The 22124-nt window shown below is 44.3% G+C and overlaps 1 protein-coding gene across 1 annotated transcript in view; it reads left to right on the top strand.

Annotated features, from left to right (window-relative positions):
- The first annotated feature begins 11557 nt into the window (after positions 1 to 11557).
- LOC146754403 (obscurin-like) overlaps positions 11558 to 22124 on the top strand; it is a 53963-nt gene continuing 43396 nt past the window's right edge. Inside the window, exons 1-5 of the mRNA XM_085527562.1 lie at positions 11558 to 11564; positions 12098 to 12400; positions 12800 to 13059; positions 18636 to 18860; positions 22008 to 22017. Of these exons, the coding sequence (XP_085383688.1) occupies positions 11558 to 11564; positions 12098 to 12400; positions 12800 to 13059; positions 18636 to 18860; positions 22008 to 22017 (805 nt within the window). The remainder of the gene's footprint in view (positions 11565 to 12097; positions 12401 to 12799; positions 13060 to 18635; positions 18861 to 22007; positions 22018 to 22124) is intronic.

Here is a 22124-nt window from a genome sequence, read left to right as displayed (position 1 = left end):
ATCATTGCATCTACTTGAGATCCCCAGGGAAATTCCCGAATTATTTCCAGCCTGTCTTAAGCTGAGGCTACCCAAGTCCTCTGCGTTCATAGCTTCAGAAGGCAAACAGAAAACTATATGAATTAAACAGAATTTAAGCACCGTCTACATCACTGAATGCTGGGGTTGAATGTGTCAAAGCACTTAACTTTCCCCTCCTTCTTTGTTGGGGGGTTCAATACAGTCGAAACAATTTCTCTCACCTGTGACATCAGTCTTGAAGGTGAGTTTCTGGTCAGCAGCCTCGCAGCTGTACTCCCCTGCATCTTTCTTCTCCACCTGGCTCACCACCAGCCGACGCTGTTTGCCCTCTGACTCCACCCTGAACTTCTTGCTCGAGGTGATCAGTTTCCCCTCCTTGTACCACTTCACCTCCGTCTTCTCCTGGGCCACCTCGCAGCTCAGCGTGGCATTTTCTGTTGGTGCAGCCTTCACCTCCTTCTGCACCTTCTGCTTGTTGATAAAGGCATCCTCTGCTTCTGGAACTGGAAAACATTGGGTAAAATATACATTAGATATGAACAGCTTGTGACTGGAAGACATTAAAAGTTGCTTCTATGTTGTATTGGACCATTTCCTGGAGCAACACTGCTTTACAGTGTTTATCACACATTATAATGCATCCTCAGCACAGTCCCTATGGTCATCCCATCCCTCTGGGTAGTCTTTACTATCAGCTAGGACTCCTAATTTTCAGATTTCTTCTAATGAAGACAATGACAGATCTTCATCTGTCTGTCTTTTTGATATTGCTTCACTCTACACTGGAAATCAGCCAAGTACAGCTCAATTATGAAGTGAAGACCTCAAAATCAGGAAACCATAGAAATTTAAGAGCAGAAAACCATCTTTTGACTCTACCCTATGGTAATGATATAGCCCTTAATATGGTGAATAGTTAGCCTACATTAGATTTTGTAGCTCGGTTTTATGCATAAAGCATTGTTTTCTACTCTCAGCAACCCCTGATTCTTCAGAGAACTGGCTGAGGTCATCTCCTCTTAATACCTAACACATATAGAAGAAAGTGTTTAAAGCCCACCTTACCCTTTGTGTCAACAAATGGAGTTAGCATCAGAAAGATAGCAAGTGTAATTAGTTAGGCATACACACTTCAGTTAAGGTGATTCAGTTAATCACTTTGCTAAGTGGGATCGATTGATACATTGAATCTTTTATTGATTACTTTAATGACTGTTTTATCTGATTCTCCTTTTACCAACAACTGGTTGCTGAGAGCGTTCATGCTAGTTCCTATTTGAGGCGTGGGAGAACAGATAAACCCTAAATAAATGGGCTTCCATTTCTATTCCATGGTTTGCCCTACAAAAGGCTGTAGAAGTGCAGAATATTTCTGACGCACTTACATCATGGACTTCTCTAGTGCTAGCCAGCTTCTAACAGCAGAGCAATTTTGAATAAGCTTCCTATGCTTGTTTGGGTCCAAGGAAAGATCCCAGGGTCCTGATGCTGATACCAAGACAGAGGCTCCAAGCATGAATGCAGGACTAGCAGGTGTGAGGGGGATTGACATTGCCTTTTATTTGCAGTGGAGACATGGAAGACCACTCATTCAGATCATTCATGCAAGCATATTCAGGCATACCCAGCTCAGGTGACCGGGAAGGCTCCTGCTCCCCAGCAGTCATGGCAAACCCTTCCATGACCTGTCCCCCATCTCCTTCCTCCCCGCTGTCACTCTGTGAAGCCTTCTGCTGCCATCCCTTTCCCTTCCTTCATGACTTTCTCCTCTGCATGCTGTCTGAATTCTGAGTGGCAGCAGCTGCCCAGGAGGGTAAGTTCAGCTCAAGTTCCTGTACTGCTGACCGTTGCAGTACGTGCAATCCCAGGATTCACACCACAGCTCTACCACCAGCACTGCAGTCCACTGAAGGCGAGGGAGCAGGGCAGCAAGCCAATGCAAGAATGCAGTTGATACACTCTACATTTGATCTCCCTGCTTGTATTGACTGCAGAAGCATCATTCTCTCCGCCCACCTTCAACAGCCCCTGTTTTGACTGATGATTTTCAGGGAAGGTTCAAATTGGATGTTAAGAAAAACTTCTTCTGAAGAGGAATGGTGATGTGGTGGCACAGCTTTGCAGGGAGGTGGTGGGGTCACCATCCCTGGAAGTGTTCAATAACCATGGAGATGTGGCACTGAGGGACGTGGGCAGTGTGCATGGTGGGATGGGTTGAGGCTGGATGTGGGGATCTTTGTGGTCTTTTCCAACCGCAATGATTTGATGAAGATCAGAAGGCTTGCTTATTAGCAAGACAACAAACATGGCCTAGACCAACCAGGTGATTCAAAACTTCTCACAAATGCAATGGAGCTTTGGCCCACTTCAAATAAGGATTTCAGCGTGCACCACAAATACTGAGATAATGAGATGGCAGAATCAGCCCTTTTTACTCTAGTTTTCTATAGGTTTCCAAGGTGTGCAGCACTTGTTTCTTTTAAGCAAGAAGGTCTAATCTGCGTCCCACAATGCTCAACACTCAGCACTTAACATTCAACATGTCCTTAAAATGGGATTGTTCTGTGCTGCCAGTGGAACCCTGGGGTAGAGGAACCCTGAAAAGCTTTCTGAGTGCAATGGTAAGAGGACAAATTAAGACTCAGGAAGCCATTGCACTCTGGGAGAAGCTAGTAAGATGAGGATTTCTGTAAAGAAAGAGCCAACCACTCCAAGAGTACTCATAATCCCTCCTGACTTTCACACCACATCATTTTGCAGTGAGGGCTGGACTTGCACGTCATGTTACGGTGGTACACATGAGAAATACAGCAACAGTAGCTAGGCAAGCACTCTCCACGTATGGCAGAGGAGGAGGTATTGTATTACCCTGTGCAGCCATGAGCTCATCCGGTCTGAAAGAGAACAGAAAACCTTTGGTTTCTGAGGCAAACAGCTAATAATAGCCCTCAGCTAGCAAAATTCAAGTGTAAAAGCACTACATTTCTGGGTTTTCTCCCTACACCTCTGCAATAAGACGTGGGCTGGCTTTGGCTGCTGAGGATTAACTTGGTTGATTCCAGCTGTTGCCATAGTCTTTCTGTCATCGTTCATATTTCATTTTCTCTGACAGATACCTCCTAAATCTACCCTTTCTGTAATCCACTCTTTGCTGAAACTGCCAGTTTCCTGAGCCAAAAGCATGAGCTACACAACTCACGGAACAGATCCAAAGGCCCCAGAATCACATCCACGTGGTGTGGGAACAGTAAGAGCTGATGGTTTAGAGTCTACACCACAGGCAGCAGCACAACTGTCTACTACAGGAGCAGAGATACATTGCACACCAGGGACTGAAGGAGCAGAATGCCCCAAGATGGAGAGAGCAAAGACTGCAACCTTTACAAGGGAACAGAACGCAAGCTATGCCCTGCAAGGACACCAGGTCTGTGTGAGCAGAAAGGCAGTAGACTCCCAGTACAGTTGCTCCTCCACATAGCTGATCAAATGCCAAACCTTGACCAGGATTAAGCTCCAATGTGTTCACTGCCATAAGAAAGAAGAGGAGAAAACAGATTCCCTGTCCTGATCAGCTCAGAATACAAGACAAGAACTGTAAAGTTAACAGAGAACAAGTTGACTTATGAGCAAAAACCAGCAGAGTGCAGCTACAAATAAATCAGAAGACAAACCCTCGTCATCAGCCAGCTCACTAATGGTCACTCAGAATGCAGCTGATGTTCCCATGGCTATCTGGAGTCTAAGTTAAAATTTACCGGATCTTGTGCAAAATATACTGACACCAGAGCAATCTCTACTGCAGCTGGAGTGAGAGATCTGCCTCCGTGCTAAACTCTCAGACTAATGAGAAATGTACAATTAGAAAGGTATCAATGGATTCATGACTGGTCATTACATTTACAGAACATGGAACAAATGGTCGTCAACGTGCGATTCAACAAACCAAAGGCAAGTGCAGTGCCTCTGACTAAAAGTTCTTAGGACACCAACAACCAAACCTCAGTGCAGCCACAGTAGAGATCTGTAACTACTACTGTTGAAATATCAACTGGTAGAGCAGTGTTGCACATTGTACAAATCACAGTTGGACATCTATGGACAGCTCATTATAAAAGTAGTCGTAGGGGAAGAGCTAGATAAAACACTGTTAAAAACAAATAATCATTTTAGCTGCACGTTTGTAAGCATTTCTATTCATCCTCCCCAAAACAGTTTCATGGCAGAATCAAGAGGACACATTCACACAGACGTTTCCACAGCCAGACTATGGAATAATCAAAGAATATCAACCAAAATGTGTTTCCTACCAGTTACATGAATCTTGAAGGTGAGTTTAAGGCCAGCAGCCTCGCAGCTGTACTCCCCTGCACCTTTCTTCTCCACCTGGCTCACCACCAGCCGACGCTGTTTGCCCTCTGACTCCACCTTGAACTTCTTGCTCGAGGTGATCAGTTTCCCCTCCTTGTACCACTTCACCTCCGTCTTCTCCTGGGCCACCTCGCAGCTCAGAGTGGCATTTTGAGTCAGTACAGCCTTCACCTCTTTTTGTACCTTGTCCTTGTTTGTAAACACGTCTTCTTTCTCTGCAGGGACATCACAACAGTCACACCATTTTGCTGTAGTCTGCTGCAGAGCTAACTCCAGTTCCCCGTTTTCACTATACTTGCCCTTCACAGGGAGCATCGTGATGCCTCATTAAGACAGGAAAATACTTTCCCCTCTATTTTGCCTTGGGAAATGATAAGCATATCATTTCATATCATATCATATTACATCATATCACAAAGCTAAACATTTCACAGTCTGATAGCAGATTTGGACATGAGATTTAGAACACCTGCATGCACTACTGAACCTCCTCCCTTATCTTTTTTTCTTATGATGTCTCTCTACATTTCCAGTAAATCAGAAGGGAATGGCCCTCTAGAACAGGCTGCCCAAGGAGACTGTGGATGCTCCATCCCTGCAGGCATTCAAGGCCAGGCTGGATGTGGTTCTGGGCCGCCTGGGCTGCTGCTTGGCAACCCTGCACATAGGAGGGGGTTGGAACTGGATGAGCACTGTGGGCCTTTGCAACCCAGGTCATTTGTGAGTCTGATTAGTGGCATTTTCCACCTAATTGTGTTATTCAAATTTTGTAACCAGATCCCTTCAAACACCTCCCCTTTTCTCACTCCTTGCATGCCTGGTGTGCTCTTGCACTGTAACCCTGCAGACACCAGCTGACTACAAGAACTGCACAAGTTACCCTCCTTGCCTATTGTTTGTTGCAGTAATTCATTCCTGGATGGAAAAGCACATGTAGAAAAGTGTTGCTATGACACTAAATGACAAAGAAAGTCCTATAGCCAAAGTGTTTTGCATCAGAGAGGCTGTAAGTTGATCCTCCCAATGCAAGACACACAAAATGAAGCATTCCTTTATCTCCGGGATTTCAAGCATTTTCTCACCTCTGACTTTCACTTGGAATGTTGCTTTGTCATCTTTTGTTTCACAGCTGTAGCTCCCTTGGTCTTTCAGGGTCACATTTTTGACCATGAGCTTGCGGTGCGTCCCCTGGGAGATGATGGTTGTCCTCTGGTCCTGCTTCACCTCTGTTTGATCTTTCTTCCATACGACAGCTCCGCTTGCAGCTGACACCTCACACACCAGCTCCAGGTCTTCAGAAGGACTGACTGATATTTCTGGAGTCGTTTTGGGCTTCTTGACAAAATTAATGGCTCCATCTGAAGAAAAAAAGAGAAAGTGGTTTACATCCTGACACAGGCTTATTCAGCACAGCATTAAGATACAGTTAGAGCTGATTGTAATGTCTCTGCTCATTACATTTCGGTGATCGAGTTTCACCTCTGGAGGTACTCACATACAAACATCTGCTTGATTCTCCTGTGTAAGGAAAGAGTAAGTTCTATGCAGACAGTTCTTATTTCTTCTAATCAATTCTGTATTCTGCACATGTTCTTCTGAAGCTAAAATGAAGGCAGCTAAGTAACGTGTTTGCAATGCATGAACAAACCTATTCAACACCTTGTCTCTAAGCTAACAAGCAGCGTTTGATGAGCACATCAGTATTTCATGCCCTTCATTCCATCCAGACAGAACCTGCCTGAGGAGCAAGCTGATGGCTGTCAGCTACAGGCAGACCTAGCTTAGTATTGCAGTTCTTAGAGCAACAACTGTCGCTTTCAGACACTGAATATACCAAGGCCAATTGCTATGCCAGGCACATTTATGGCATCAGTGAACAAATAATTTGTTAAAAATTGTAATAGACATGAGACATCTATTCTTTTAAAACTAGGTGACCAAAGAAGAACAGTCCCTCTAGTGTCAAGCTGTTAAGAACTAACAGCATCAATCAATATCACATAGATAGATTACTTCCCTGCCCTAAGACCATCTTGTGACCATTTGGTGCTTCTAATTAAGCCCTCTTGATGTCATTTTGTCTGAGCCATGTGACATTTTGTGATAGGAGTTACTGCTAGTGTTCCCTTAACCCTACACCAAAGTAGGAGGTATCCATTCTCAGGGAATCATGCAGGCTTCCTCTGTATTTGATGCTCAGAGACAGGCCCAGAACCTTTTAAATCTTAGCTTAGCTCTCATCCAATAATGTTCATCAAACAGTGCAACTTGTCCTTTGGGGATGCCTTTGTTCTGCATCCACCAGTTCCAACGGAGTCTTCTTGGCTTGTTTTAGATCAGTTTGTCAACAGGTAAAGCCAGGGTCTTTGAATTACAAAGTGAAATTGCAGAATGCATGATTCTCAACCAAACAGAACGGGAGGTGGGATGCAGGGTGAATACCTGAGCCAACACCACCTGCAAGCAATCCTTCAATATCTTAGGAATCTCTAGCCATCCCAAATCCAGTGTTGTGCTTGATCTATCATCTCTGCTGAGTTTTTAGCCTGCTGATGGTGAGCATCATGGTGGTGATGGGTGAGCAGTTGGACTAGAGGGTCTTAATCAACCTTAAGGATCCTGTGATCAGAGGAACGTGAATGTGCTGTTAAAGGTCACAAGAGCTGCACTGCAGCATGAACATACACAGCGAAAGGCTTTCAGTAGAGCTTCAGTTCATAAATGAGGACTGGGTTATGGAAAATAAACCAGAAAACAGATCTTAACGCCAGGTTCTGTGAATGCAGCCAGCTGAATTTCTCAGATATTGAATTTCAATGACAATTTCTTGTGTTATTTTACCCTCCAGCTCCACCCTGAACAGGAACATGTCAGTGACAAGCATTACTCCTCCAGGCTTGACCTGACAGTGCTCTACTTGTACTATGAGCTAATGCCAGGAAGGGCAGGAAAAGAGTTTCATCCACGTGCCTTCTCCTTCCTTAGTAAAACCAGTGTGAAACTGCAGCCATGTCAGGCTGAAGGAGACGTCTCAGATGTCCTGCCTGGATGCAGGAGCTCACGTGTCAGAGGATGTCTGGCACGTCAAGTCTCATGGCAGTGCAGTGCATGACAAACTGCAACAACACTTTCCTGTGGGCTCCTTTGGGCACGAGGCCCAGCGGGTGACACACCTCTGGCTGCAGCTCTTCAGAGCCTCCCAGCAGCCACGTGATGCCCATGGGAGAGACACAGCTGACCCGCACAGCAGACGATTTACCAGCTAGCTCTGGTTTACAGCAAGAGAAGATAAAAGTGGCGATGCTGAATGGTGAAATACTGCGAGTGTGTGGCATGGGTATAAGATTGGTGAGCCTGAGGATGTTCAAAGTCAGGATGGACAGGGCTCAGAGCACCTGATGGAGCTACGGTGCCCCTGTTCATTGCAGGGGAGTCCAACTAGCTGACCCTTAAGGGTCTCTTCCCTATCTATGAGATACACGAAAGCTGATTCTGCAGTAACCAAGCTACCAACAGCAGTTGTTTGTCTTACAGCTTGCCAACACAGGTTTTAAAATAACAGCATTGATTACTCTTTTGATAGTCACATTACAATGCAAAGCACATGGAAAAGTCCATCAGCTAATTCAATTAATTCTGGGGGCAGACCTGCCAGTATGAAATATTATGCTAACATGACTGAGAGAAGAAAAGCAAAATTAAGACTAGCTGACAAGCCTTGGCAGGAATTCTGCTCTCCATCAATTTAGTCCCATTATTCAATTCTGTTTGGAGCTGTCTCCATGTCTCTCTGGAGTTTGTTCTTTGAGAAGAAGCAATTAAGTAAGCTCTCCAATACCAAAGTGCATACACTACTCTAGGGCTTTGTTGTTTCTCCATGGACCAACAAGGGTGACGAGCCAGCAGAAGATGATGAAGAGCCTCATGCATACTCAGTGTGAAAAAAAAAAAAGGCAATTGTTGCTGGGAAGAAGGTGCATTTGCATTTGTGTCATCTGCAGAGGGTACTGCAGAAATGGAAAGTCTTCCACTGGAGCAAACAAAGGGCTCTCATTTATTGCAATCAAGGCCCAGCGTGTGGATCTCAGAGATCAGACCTACACCCTGCAGCAAAACAGAGACCTGCGTGGGAAAGTTCAGTTTCTCTCTACATCAGTGTAAGAAAAAGCCCACCATGGAATGACAGCTAAGGAAACATCCCTGTGACTCTTCACAGATCTCTTCTACATTTGGGATCACTGCTACAAAAAGAGATGTTTACATCATCTCTCGTGGCCACCCTGAGAGAAGAGCAGGAAGGCTGGGATGCTCTTTTTCCTATCTTTCCCTTGATTTCCTCTATATCTTAGGGACGAATCACAGGACAGAACACAGAAATCAAATGGCTCTACAAAGCAGATTGGCCAGTTCAAGTCAAAACAGCCACTGAAAACACCCCAGATGCTGTCTGACAACAGCTGGACTGTCGGGGAGTCAGGTGAATGCAGTCTGCTGGCCCTGGGCCGGAAGAGGACAGAGCATTTTATCCCCCTCACAGATGCATTGATAACTTCCAGCATCATCCATTGAGACGCTGTGAATTTTCAGGGTGTGTTTCTTCCCCACAATTTGCAGTTCCTATTTTTCACTGGCCTTGAGCTCCTTCTCATCCTTCATCCACTCCATAGTAGCACCTGTGTCTGAAAGCTCAGCCTGCAGTTTGGCTTCCTCACGCAGCCGAGCGGAGATCTTTTCTACATCTTTGCTCTTCTTGGTAAATCTCACTGCAGCACCTGTCAGGAGCAAAGGCCTCGTTATTTCAATTGATATCAGGCTAACGTGGTCAATCCCCTCCAGGTACAGCTTCACCGGTTGTTAGGGGGGATTTCACAGCCAGGACTGGTTCTGAGGAAGAACAACATGTTTGTCTTAATGCTCTTTAGATGCAAGTCTGGTATCTCATTTAGAGAAGGAAGATTAAATCATAGGGACATTTCTACTTCTCCCTTTGCATGAGTGCTGGAAGAAGCACTTCTATGCTTAAGATCTGTTACAGAAAGTTCTGCCTCTTGCACATGTGAGATATCAAAAGATAAGGATATTCATCTCTCTGTCACAGAAACATAACTTATATCACTTTAGTGGTATCTGGATGTTGATAGGAGATAGGAGAACTAGTAATAAAGGAAAGCCTTTGGTGTGTTAATGCACTACTGCCCTTAAAGTCAAAGGAAACATCTTAAGGGAACCAACACAGCTGCTCAGCACACACTGATCCATTTCCATTGGGGTTTTTGTGCTTACCAAGGTGCACGCTCCCTGGGAATTCCAGAGACGGGCTCTGTCCATGCGCATTGACTGCAGACACTCAGAACTGATCATCAGCTTCTTCAGACAGATTGCTCACCATGAACTCTGGGACGGGGACATGAGACGCGTGGCACTCACCCACGTGAAGCCAGTTAGTTTATTGGGTTCCACATGTAGCCATGGATTGGAATGGGGAGGTGCATCTTCGGAGGGGACCATGCCAGCGTCACTGAGCTTTCTGTTTTATTTTTCACCACGGGGTCAGCTGGGGGCTGGCTGGGAGGTTTTCTGGGAGCTGTGCAGAAATAAATACAGAAATATTAGCATAAGGTCATTTAGGCTGGAAAAGACCTTCAAGATCAGCAGACTCAACTTGCAGCATGACCTACTGAGTCCCACCATTAACTACTGTGCTACCTGAGGACATACATGACAAGCTTATTCCTGCAGGTATTTGCATAGGGAATATATTCACCCTCTGGTTGCTTTGGAACATTTTACAGGTTAAAATCCCATCAGACTTTTTCACTGTGTGCAGCCACTGATACAGGCAGGAGGCTGGGAATTACCTGATGGGCTCTAGTTACAGACTACTGACACAGTAAAGGATTGAGTTCATTTCATTTTGGCCATCAGAAAGTTTGGTGGCTGGTTTAAGTCACCCATCTAGACTCCAATTATAAGCATATAGAGAACAGCGCATTCAGGAGAACTCATCTCATCCTAATAAACCTGAATGAAATCACAGAATCATAGGATCACGGGAGGGCTTGTGTTGGAATAAACCTTCAAGATCATTAAGCGCTAAATGCCAATGGTCCCACTAACATAGCATGAAGCCGAAAGCTAGACGCTGGAATCAGATCTCCTGACCTTACCATCAGAAACTGAGATGTCATATTTTGCTCAGAGGTGCCTGCTTGTAGGAGGGACAGCTTCCGAGCTTTTTCTGCTCCAGGAACCAGCTCGAGCTTCAGAATTTAAACAGCAGTCAGAAATTAAACTGAGCTTTGTCACCTCCATCAAATAGAAGGAGTGGTTGGGTGGTACAGCTTGGGGGTTGGAACTGGATGATCTTTGAGATCCTTTTCAAACCAGGCCATTCTATGACTGTACAGTTCCATACTGGAACAAATATAAAATGCTAACTATGTAAAACATGGAGTCAAACCTGTGTGATTTGTCCACACCAGGAGGTGATTAGAAAACAATTTGTAAGCTACAAAGCTGCTTGCATGAAAGGAAAAGAAAATGATACTACAAGAAAAAGGGAAAATATTTCTTCCTGAAAATAGGAAGAATAATGGACCTGACATGAAATTTGGGTGAAGCTGCCTGATTTTATGAAGCTATTCCCATTATTTTCTTGGTGCTGTGTTTCCCAAATGAGTGGTTTCTGGCTCTGCTTCAGCACCAGTCTGCATGTGAACATCAACTCTATTCACCGTCTGGGAAGATTAGGACTTCCCTTCTCCCACCAGCACCACTGAATTACAGTTACTCAGTGGTTAAACAAAGGAATCCTTAAAGAAGGGTTTACAGCTGTCGTGTTATCTGAAGTGCTTGGGGCATTCTGATGCTATTAAGCTCTATGTATTAACAAGTTAAAAAAGAAAAGGTAGGCATCTGATTGTTGTGACAGTTTCTAAGCGATTTGGAAAGCTGTACCACCCAACCACTCCTTCTATTTGATGGAGGTGACAAAGCTCAGTTTAATTTCTGACTGCTGTTTAAATTCTGAAGCTCGAGCTGGTTCCTGGAGCAGAAAAAGCTCGGAAGCTGTCCCTCCTACAAGCAGGCACCTCTGAGCAAAATATGACATCTCAGTTTCTGATGGTAAGGTCAGGAGATCTGATTCCAGCGTCTAGCTTTCGGCTTCATGCTATGTTAGTGGGACCATTGGCATTTAGCGCTTAATGATCTTGAAGGTTTATTCCAACACAAGCCCTCCCGTGATCCTATGATTCTGTGATTTCATTCAGGTTTATTAGGATGAGATGAGTTCTCCTGAATGCGCTGTTCTCTATATGCTTATAATTGGAGTCTAGATGGGTGACTTAAACCAGCCACCAAACTTTCTGATGGCCAAAATGAAATGAACTCAATCCTTTACTGTGTCAGTAGTCTGTAACTAGAGCCCATCAGGTAATTCCCAGCCTCCTGCCTGTATCAGTGGCTGCACACAGTGAAAAAGTCTGATGGGATTTTAACCTGTAAAATGTTCCAAAGCAACCAGAGGGTGAATATATTCCCTATGCAAATACCTGCAGGAATAAGCTTGTCATGTATGTCCTCAGGTAGCACAGTAGTTAATGGTGGGACTCAGTAGGTCATGCTGCAAGTTGAGTCTGCTGATCTTGAAGGTCTTTTCCAGCCTAAATGACCTTATGCTAATATTTCTGTATTTATTTCTGCTCAGCTCCCAGAAAACCTCCCAGCCAGCCCCCAGCTGACCCCGTGGTGAAAAATAAAACAGAAAGCTCAGTGACGCTGGCATGGTCCCCTCTGAAGATGCACCGCCCCATTCCAATTGATGGCTACATTGTGGAACCCAATAAACTAACTGGCTTCACCTGGGTGAGGTGCCACGAGTCTCATGTCCCCGTCCCAGAGTTCACGGTGAGCAATCTGTCTGAAGAGGCTGATGATCAGTTCCGAGTGTCTGCAGTCAATGCGCATGGACAGAGCCCGTCTCTGGAATTCCCAGGGAGCGTGCACCTTGGTAAGCACAAAAACCCCAATGGAAATGGATCAGTGTGTGCTGAGCAGCTGTGTTGGTTCCCTTAAGATGTTTCCTTTGACTGTAAAGATAGTAGTTCATTAACACACCAAAGGCTTTCCTTTATTCCTAGTTCTCCTATCTCCTATCAACATCCAGCTACCACTAAAGTGATACAAGATATATTTCTGTGACAGAGACATGAATATCCTTATCTTTTGATATCTCACATGTGCAAGAGGCAGAACTTTCTGTAACAGATCTTAAGCATAGAAGTGCTTCTTCCAGCACTCATGCAAAGGGAGAAGTAGAAATGTCCCTATGATTTAATGTTCCTTCTCTAAATGAGATACCAGACTTGCATCTAAAGAGCATTAAGACAAACATGTTGTTCTTCCTCAGAACCAGTCCTGGCTGTGAAATCCCCCCTAACAACCGGTGAAGCTGTACCTGGAGGGGATGCCATGTTTACTATTGACCTTACAACAACGTGTTGCGGCACTTGGTACCTCAATGGTAAAGTCTTACAGGAAAGTGAGACCTGCATCATCAAGAGAACCCAAACTACTCACAGCCTAATGATAAGGAACGTTACCAAGAAGGATGATGGAGCAGAAGTGAAATTTGTTGCCAAAAATGTTGATGTCAGCACCAAGATGAGAGTGAGAGGTATTTGCTTTGATCCTTCTCCTTCCCTCTTACAGTCAAGGCATAGTTGCTGTGATCTGATGATTAGAAGTGGGGCTGCAGGCATTCACTGACTGTACCAAATACCTGAATCTGCATCACATGGACTGACGTGAGTCCTGGTAATGACCTAAACATGATAGCACTGAGTGTAGGGTAAGCCAATCTACCCAGCTGCTTGGTATCTGAACCAGATTGCTTCATGCCAGCTGATGAATGTCTGCAGTTCACAGCTCTTGGCCAGTGCATTCAGTCACCAAGTTTACCACTGCATCACCATAGGGCAGTACTTTCAGCTCCAGGTTCAGACAGCCTTTCTGATTGCACTGGAATAGTTTAGAAGTAGGGGAGCAATCATTCCAATAATATCTCTATCAATCAGCTTAGCATGACAAAGTAGAACAAATAAACATTCATTATGGGAGGAGCTGTTTGTCATTGGGTGGAAACCTCTGCAGAAGCATGTTTAGAGCATTCTTAATCAGTAGAAGGAGATGTTTGGTTGATTTTTACTTAGTAAATCCGGCAAGAAGACCAAATGAAATATCTTGAATTGCTCAGCAGTGACACAATGATGAGTGCAGGAACAGAAGGTGATACTTTTTCAGAGATCTTGCAGCAAACATTGACCACGTTAGCCTGATATCAATTGAAATAACGAGGCCTTTGCTCCTGACAGGTGCTGCAGTGAGATTTACCAAGAAGAGCAAAGATGTAGAAAAGATCTCCGCTCGGCTGCGTGAGGAAGCCAAACTGCAGGCTGAGCTTTCAGACACAGGTGCTACTGTGGAGTGGATGAAGGATGGGAAGGAGCTCAAGGCCAGTGGAAAATATGAACTGCACATTGTGGGGAAGAAACACACCCTGAAAATTCACAGCGTCTCAATGGATGCTGCTGGAAGTTGTCAGTGCATCTGTGAGGGGGATAAAATGCTCTATCAGCTTTCAGTGAAAGGTATATGACAGTCTGGGCTGTGCTCTTCCGGCCCAGGGCCAGCAGACTGCATTCACCTGACTCCCCGACAGTCCAGCTGTTGTCAGACAGCATCTGGGGTGTTTTCAGTGGCTGTTTTGACTTGAACTGGCCAATCTGCTTTGTAGAGCCATTTGATTTCTGTGTTCTGTCCTGTGATTTGTCCCTAAGATATAGAGGAAGTCAAGGGAAAGATAGGAAAAAGAGCATCCCAGCCTTCCTGCTCTTCTCTCAGGGTGGCCACGAGAGATGATGTCAACAGCTCTTTTTGTAGCAGTGATCCCAAATGTAGAAGAGACCTGTGAAGTGTATACACTTTGGCATTGGAGAGCTTACTTAATTGCCTCTTCTCAAAGAACAAACTCCAGAGAGGCATGGAGACAGCTCCCAACAGAATTGAATAATGGGACTAAAATGATGGAGAGCAGAACTTCCTGCCAAGGCTTGTCAGCTAGTCTTAATTTTGCTTTTCTTCTCTCTCTTTGTCATGTTAGCATAATATTTCATACTGGCTGGTCTGCCCACAGAATTAACTGGCACAGGCTGCCCAGGGAGGTGGTGGGATCCCTGGAGGTGTTCAGGAGCTGTCGAGATGTGGCCCTGATGGATGTTATCAGGGGGCATGGTGGGGTGGGTTGGGGTTGGAATCAAAGGAGGACCCCCATGTATTTCAGCAGGAAGCACTACTGGTAATAAGACCTTTGGAGCAAATCCTGGTAGGGCCACGCTCAGCTGGTCCAGTTTGGAGGCTGTTCCTCCTTACTGCAGTATCTGCAGTGAAAACCAGCACCTGCTTTTGTGTGGCTGGGCTCACATCCAGCAGTGGTGAGGGGACTACAATGATAAGAGACAGTTCCTGAAAAAATAAATGAAATTTGACAGTATGATAGGATGGATTTAAATGTATTGACAGGATCTCAGTCGTCCCAGTGTCCATCAGCTGGCTCTCGAGCTCCTAAATACAGGCGTTCTGTAGAGCGTTGTTGAATTTGTATTATCCATGCGTGTTCTTGGAACTGCAGAACAAATGCATGCATAATCCAGACTTTGATTTTAGCAGTTCTGACTGCGCTGTTTCAACAGACCCAACTCAGTTGTGTGCGCTGTTTTGAAATGATATGTTAACAAGAAGTTGGAAAACAAGCTCAATTACCCTCAGTAAAATAGGACCGTGGACTTAGGCTTATACTTTTGGCTAAGACAGTGGTGAGATTTTGAATCTTTGAAGTCAATTATTCCACTGTGTGTTAATAGGGGCCAGTTTTATCATCTAACTTTTGCGCTCCAATTAATTTCCATAAAGGAATTCTGTTTTTCTTTTCAGTCCTAAGTGATATCTCCATCTTTTAGGCTCGATTTGTTTGCCAGGGGGTTACAGTGCAGTAATAGATACCCCCTCCATTGATTTCCTTCTAGTTTGCTTGTTCCAATTCTTTCCTCAGTTTTCCTATTTTAGACATTTTCTTGAAGCCTTGGGCTTCTTCCTTTGGCTCTGTCCCCTGTCCAGTGTATGTCCTTCAACTTGTGGAGATAAGGTAATCTGGTACGTGGTTTATAAAAGCTGCCAATTTGCCAGCTTCTGAATTAGAATCTAGCAATTAGAACTAGGACTAAACGTGCACGTTTGATCTTATGATAAATGAATGCCTCATGGTCACAAATGTCCCTGCAGTTCTTTACCATCATACATATTTTGTGTGTCCATATTTTGTTTCAGCACTGGCAAACTTTGTAATCAAAGAGACAACTGGAGGAGTAATCAGGGCCGTTGCTGGAAAACAAGCTGAATTTGTTTCTGAGACCTCTGAAGCCAGTGTCATGGTGAAGTGGTACAAAAATGGCAAAGAAATCACGACCAGTAAGAAATTCACAATGGAAGATAAAGGGAAACTGCATAAGCTTGTGGCTTCAGCTGTAACGAAAGAAGACGAGGGAACATCTGCAAAATTGGAGATGACACTCTGATTTTTGATTGGAAAGTCTCAGGTAAGTTTGTGAGGCAAACATAGGATCACAATCCATATAAAGCACTTCAGACTTAATTCATTTGATTTGTCCAACCCTGTGGGTTTCCAGTATTTAGGACAAAGATTGCATATCTCTATTGAAGTAATTCTGACCTTACTGTTGTCCCTGTGCAAATCCACAGTACGAGCAAATAATGTAACTGTGTTGTGATGAATTCAGGACAGCCTTAGCTCCAGCTGGGGCTGGAGTCACGACTTGAGCCCTGACATCTGGGCTTCATTCTTCTAGTTCATGAATTGCCTCAGCACTTACATCATCTTTAAACCTATGACTGAAATGTTCCTAAGTTCTTAGCATGGGAATCCTGTCTCCTCTTTTGACAAATTAAACTCCACATTTGGAGAGTTGAGTGTCTCCTGCTGTACCCGAAGGACGTTGTGATCTCTGAGGTGTCTCCCTGAGGTGCTGTAAGCACAGCCATTAGCTCATAGTGCAAGTAAAACACTGTCAGGTCAAGCCTGGAGGAGTAAAGCTTGTCACTGACATGTTCCTGTTCAGGATGGAGCTGGAGGGTAAAATAACACAAGAAATTGTCATTGAAATTCAATATCTGTGAAATTCAGCTGGCTGCATTCACAGAACCTGGTGTTAAGATCTGTTTTCTGGTTTCTATCTTGAGCCTATTTTCCATAACCCAGTTTTCATTTATGAACTGAAGCTCTACTGAAAGCCTTTCGCTGTAATCTATCTATGTGATATTGATTGATGCTATTAGTTCTTAACAGCTTGACTCTAGAGGGACTGTTCTTCTTTGGTCACCTAGTTTTAAAAGAATAGATGGCTCCTGTCTATTACAATTTTTAACGCATTATTTGTTCACTGATGCCACAAATGTGCCTGGCATAGTAATTGGCCTTGGTATATTCAGTGACTGAAAGCAACAGTTGTTGCTCTAAGAACTGCAATACTAAGCTAGGTCTGCCTGTAGCTGGCAGCCATCAGCTTGCTCCTCAGGCAGGTTCTGTGTGGATGGAATGAAGGGCATGAAATACTGATGTGCTCATCAAACGCTGCTTGTTAGCTTAGAGACAAGGTGTTGAATAGGTTTGTTCATGTATTGCAAACACGTTACTTAGCTGCCTTCATTTTAGCTTCAGAAGAACATGTGCAGAATACAGAATTGATTAAAAGAAATAAGAACTGTCTGCATAGAACTTACTCTTTCCTTACACGGGAGAATCAAGCACACATTTGTATGAGAGTACCTCCAGAGGTGAAACTCGATCCCCCAGATGTAATGAGCAGAGACATTACAATCAGCTCTAACTGTATCTTAATGCTGTGCTGAATAAGCCTGAGTCAGGATGTAAACCACTTTCTCTTTTTTTCTTCAGATGAAGCCATTAATTTTGTCAACAAGCCCAAAACGACTCCAGAAATATCAGTCAGTCCTTCTGAAGACCTGGAGCTGGTGTGTGAGGTGTCAGCTGCAAGCGGAGCTTTCATATGGAAGAAAGATCAAACAGAGGTGAAGCAGGACCAGAGGACAACCATCATCTCCCAGGGGACGCACCGCAAGCTCATGGTCAAAAATGTGACCCTGAAAGACCAAGGGAGCTACAGCTGTGAAACAAAAGATGACAAAGCAACATTCCAAGTGAAAGTCAGAGGTGAGAAAATGCTTGGAATCCCAGAGATAAAGGAACGCTTCATTTTGTGTGTCTTGCATTGGGAGGATCAACTTACAGCCTCTCTGATGCAAAACACTTTGGCTATAGGACTTTCTCTGTCATCTAGTGTCATAGCAACACTTTTCTACATGTGCTTTTCCATCCAGGAATGAATTACTGCAACAAACAATAGGCAAGGAGGGTAACTTGTGCAGCTCTTGTAGTCAGCTGGTGTCTGTAGGGTTACAGTGCAAGAGCACACGAGGCATGCAAGGAGTGAGAAAAGGGGAGGTGTTTGAAGAGATCTGGTTACAAAATTTGAATGACACAATTAGGTGGAAAATGCCAATAATCAGACTCATAAATGGCCTGGGTTGCAAAGGCCCACAGTGCTCATCCAGTTCCAACCCCCTTCTTCCTATGTGCAGGGTTGCCAAGCAGCAGCCCAGGCTGCCCAGAACCACATCCAGCCTGGTCTTGAATGCCTGCAGGGATGGAGCATCCACAGTCTCCTTGGGCAACCTGTTCTAGAGGGCCATTCCCATCTGATTTACTGGAAATGTAGAGAGACATGAGAAGAAAAAAAGATAAGGGAGGAGGTTCAGTTGTGCATGCAGGTGTTCTAAATCTCATGTCCAAATCTGCTATCAGACTGTGAAATGTTTAGCTTTGTGATATGATGTGATATGATATGATATGATATGATATGATATGATATGATATGATATGATATGCCTATCATTTCCCAAGGCAAAATAGAGGGGAACGTGTTTTCCTGTCCTAAAGAGGCATCACGATGCTCCCTGTGAAGGGCAAGTATAGTGAAAACGGGGAACTGGAGTTAGCTCTGCAGCAGACTACAGCAAAACGGTGTGACTGTTGTGATGTCCCTGCAGAGAAAGAAGACGTGTTTACAAACAAGGACAAGGTACAAAAGGAGGTGAAGGCTGTACTGACTCAAAATGCCACACTGAGCTGCGAGGTTGCCCAGGAGAAGATGGAGGTGAAGTGGTACAAGGAGGGGAAACTGATCACCTGGAGCAAGAAGTTCAAGGTGGAGTCAGAGGGCAAACAGCATCGGCTGGTGGTGAGCCAGGTGGAGAAGAAAGATGCAGGGGAGTACAGCTGCGAGGCTGCTGGCCAGAAACTCACCTTCAAGATTCATGTCACAGGTGAGAGAAATTGTGTTGACTGTATTGAACCCCCCAACAAAGAAGGAGGGGAAATTTAAGTGGTTTGACACATTCAACCCCAGCATTCAGTGATGTAGACGGTGCTTAAATTCTGTTTAATTCGTGTGCTTTTCTGTTTGCCTTCTGAAGCTATGAACACTTAGGACTTGGGTAGCCTCAGCTTAAGACAGGCTGGAAATAATTTGGGAATTTCCCTCTGGATCTCAAGTAGATGCAATGATAGCAAAATGAGAAGTCAATAATTACAGGGGAAATTAAAGGTTATTAAAGATATCTTCAGGGCACAAGCACACCCCTGCAAATCCTTCTTCCTAAATAGTCTCAGAGACAGCATTTGGTCACAATGCTAGACGGCAGCATTGGTGGTTTCTATTAAATTAAAGAAACCTGCAACTAAAAAGGTTTTCCCATATTGTCTTTTGTTTTCTTCTCTATAGCAGGTACAAAAGAAATGCTTAAAAATAGAAAGCCTTCAAGCTGGTGCTTTTCTTTCCAGAAATGGAGGAAGACAGGCGTTCTATTTATTAGGAGAGTCTGATAAGAAAGTGTAAAAAGGCTTTTTACCAGGGTCTGTAGCAACATAACAAGGGGCAATGGTTTCAAAAGTGAAGAGGGTAGACTCAGTTTGGACATGAGAAAAGTTCTTTATGATGAGGGTGGTGATACACTGGAACAGACTGTCCAGTGAAGGTTGTGGGTGACTCATCATTGGAGTGTCCAAGGCCAGGCTGGATGGGGACCCTGGGCAGCCTCATTTAGTGAATGATGTCCCTGACCACGGCAAGAGGTTGGACTGGATGATCTTTAAAGCTTCCTTCTATACCCAAACCATTCTATGATTCCATTGGGGTAACCATTTTATTACTGCAGCAAACAGCATGGGCTGGTGGTGAGCCAGGTGGAGAAGAAAGATGCAGGGGAGTACAGCTGCGAGGCTGCTGGCCAGAAACTCACCTTCAAGATTCATGTCACAGGTAAGACAGGTGTTGTATGAAATACAGCAGAGAACAGTAAAGTAAAATCTAGTTTCTATTATGCAGTGCAGTAGTCTGTGCTGAGGTTTTTTTCCTAGACTTGATTGCCTGGGTTTGTAGAAAGTATTTGGTTTCAGTATGACACAAAGACCTGTTTCAGTCTGTCTGTAGAACAATAATTAGTAATATATGTACAGTGGAAGCAATATTTAAGATATTATTCAAATCTCTCCTGTGCCTGAGATCCCAAACTGTAATTCTTGTTCACTGAAACATTTGACTAAGATAAGTATGTGCAGTGAGGCTGGAGTGCATGTTGTACGTGCAGCCTTTCATGGCAGGAGAAGCAGGAACTTCTCCTAGTAGTACACTGCCTTTTTACTATGCCTTTATGTTGGAGGCTGCATCTGGATAGGTGAGTCTGCTACTCACAGTAAGAGACCTGGTAGAGCTGACTATTCCCAGAGCTCAAAGTAAGATAGATATCTGGAAATCACACACAAAGAACAAAGGACTGCGTTGGTGAGCATATTTCCTTTGTGCCTTTGACAGTCACAGTTGTGGCAATTGTAGAGGCCATGAGGAGTCTGTTCAGGAAGCCAGGAGTACTGGTCTGGGTCATGAAAAGGCAGCCAGTGGTTTGACTATCACATGTTTATGTGTTTTGATGTTTCACAGTGGGTCTTAAGTAAAAGGAACTCAGGTTTTGGTTGCCTGCAGGACAGATGTTCTTTTAGGTTCAATATGTTTGCATAATGACTTGCAACCATGGGACTGGTGTTCAAGGACCCTCTTGGTTCCTTCAGTTCCTAGGTTCTTTCTTGCCTAGATTTGACACTTAGTTTCAACAGAAGAGCTGATATTCTCTAGTGAAGGCTATTAGTTTGGGCACAAGTGGTAACCTAAACCTGTTCCAATTTGTACATACAAACCAGCAAGATGGTTTCATTTCAGTCCCTCAGTCAATACTTTTTCTTTTCTTCCCTCAGAGCCAAAACCTGTGTTTATAAACCAGGAGCAGGTGCAGAAAGAGGTGAGTGATTTTGTTCATCTTCGCACGCCTAATCACCTGATCTGTTTCAGTGACCAGTAGCTGAAAGCAGGCATGGGACGTTCTAAAGAGCAGAGAAAGAGATAGGGAGGAAGGTGATTAAGACAATCCCCTCTGCTGCTGTGTGTCCCAGAACTGCCCAGTTCTGTGGCAAAGCGTTGTACAAGATGAGGAGGCCAAGAGAACGGGAGTAGAATGAATAGAAAATATGCCTTAGTTAGGCCATGCTCAGCATATTAATACATCTTATCTCTTCCTATAGCATTTGGTAGGATGTGTTCAGAGCCTCAGCTCTTCCTGGCTCTGCTAAGACATTGGAAGGTAGTCTTTCAGCCTCTTTAAGGCACTGTTCTTACATTGCAGAAATATGATAATATAATTCCATGCTGATAATATCTCCAGATTTCTGTCTTTTGGGTTTCTTTCAGCCTGCCCTGATCCCTGAGTCTGTCTGTTCATGGGGTTTTTTATTTGGTTTTGTAGAACATGTTTCTTAGCTTCTGCATTCTCATAGTTCCTTTCTTTTTTCTGCGTCTTTAGAAATCGCAGTAAAAGTTCACTAAGAAGCTCGAAGCTGTTAATGCTGAGATTGGAGGCACAGTCACTTTAACCTGTTAAGTGAGCCATGCCAAAGGGAAGGTGGTGTGGAGCAAGAATGCAGTTGAGGGGGGTTGGACTCGATGATCTCTAGATGTCCCTTCCAACCCCTACAATTCTGTGATTCTGTGAGATCAAACCAAGCAAAGGTTTCCATGTTGATGAGGAAGGGGTCAGAAGAACCCTGACAATAACAGGGATCTGGGCTGAGGATGAGGGAGAGTACTTCTGTGAGTCCAGAGATGACAAGAGCAGCATTACCATCACCCCCAAAGGTATGTCTCTGGAAATGAAGGCTGACAGTGTGGAAGGATCCTTGGCTTTCCTCATCAGCCATTACAACACTGCAAAGCTGAGTTCATTTGTGTGTTTATGCTGTTCTTTGTGTTAACAACCAAGTACAAAACTTGTCTTTCTCTCTAAATAACTGTGGAACAACTGCTTCTGAAGAGCACAGCTGTTAAGTGGGCAAATCAGCCTTCAAGGCTGGAATTAAGCATCCCAAATGTAAGATGGGATTTATTTTACCCCTTCTTTGCCTCTTTTCTTCTTGCATCTTTGTAGATGCAAGGAGGATCTCCTCTACACGCAGGAGATGTGAGTGTGAGTTATGG

The sequence above is a fragment of the Coturnix japonica genome, chromosome W (genome assembly GCF_054131305.1).
Source record: "Coturnix japonica strain WE chromosome W, WE-NBRP24, whole genome shotgun sequence".
Classification (NCBI taxonomy): Eukaryota; Metazoa; Chordata; class Aves; order Galliformes; family Phasianidae; genus Coturnix; species Coturnix japonica.
This window is presented reverse-complemented; position numbering and strand designations above follow the sequence as displayed.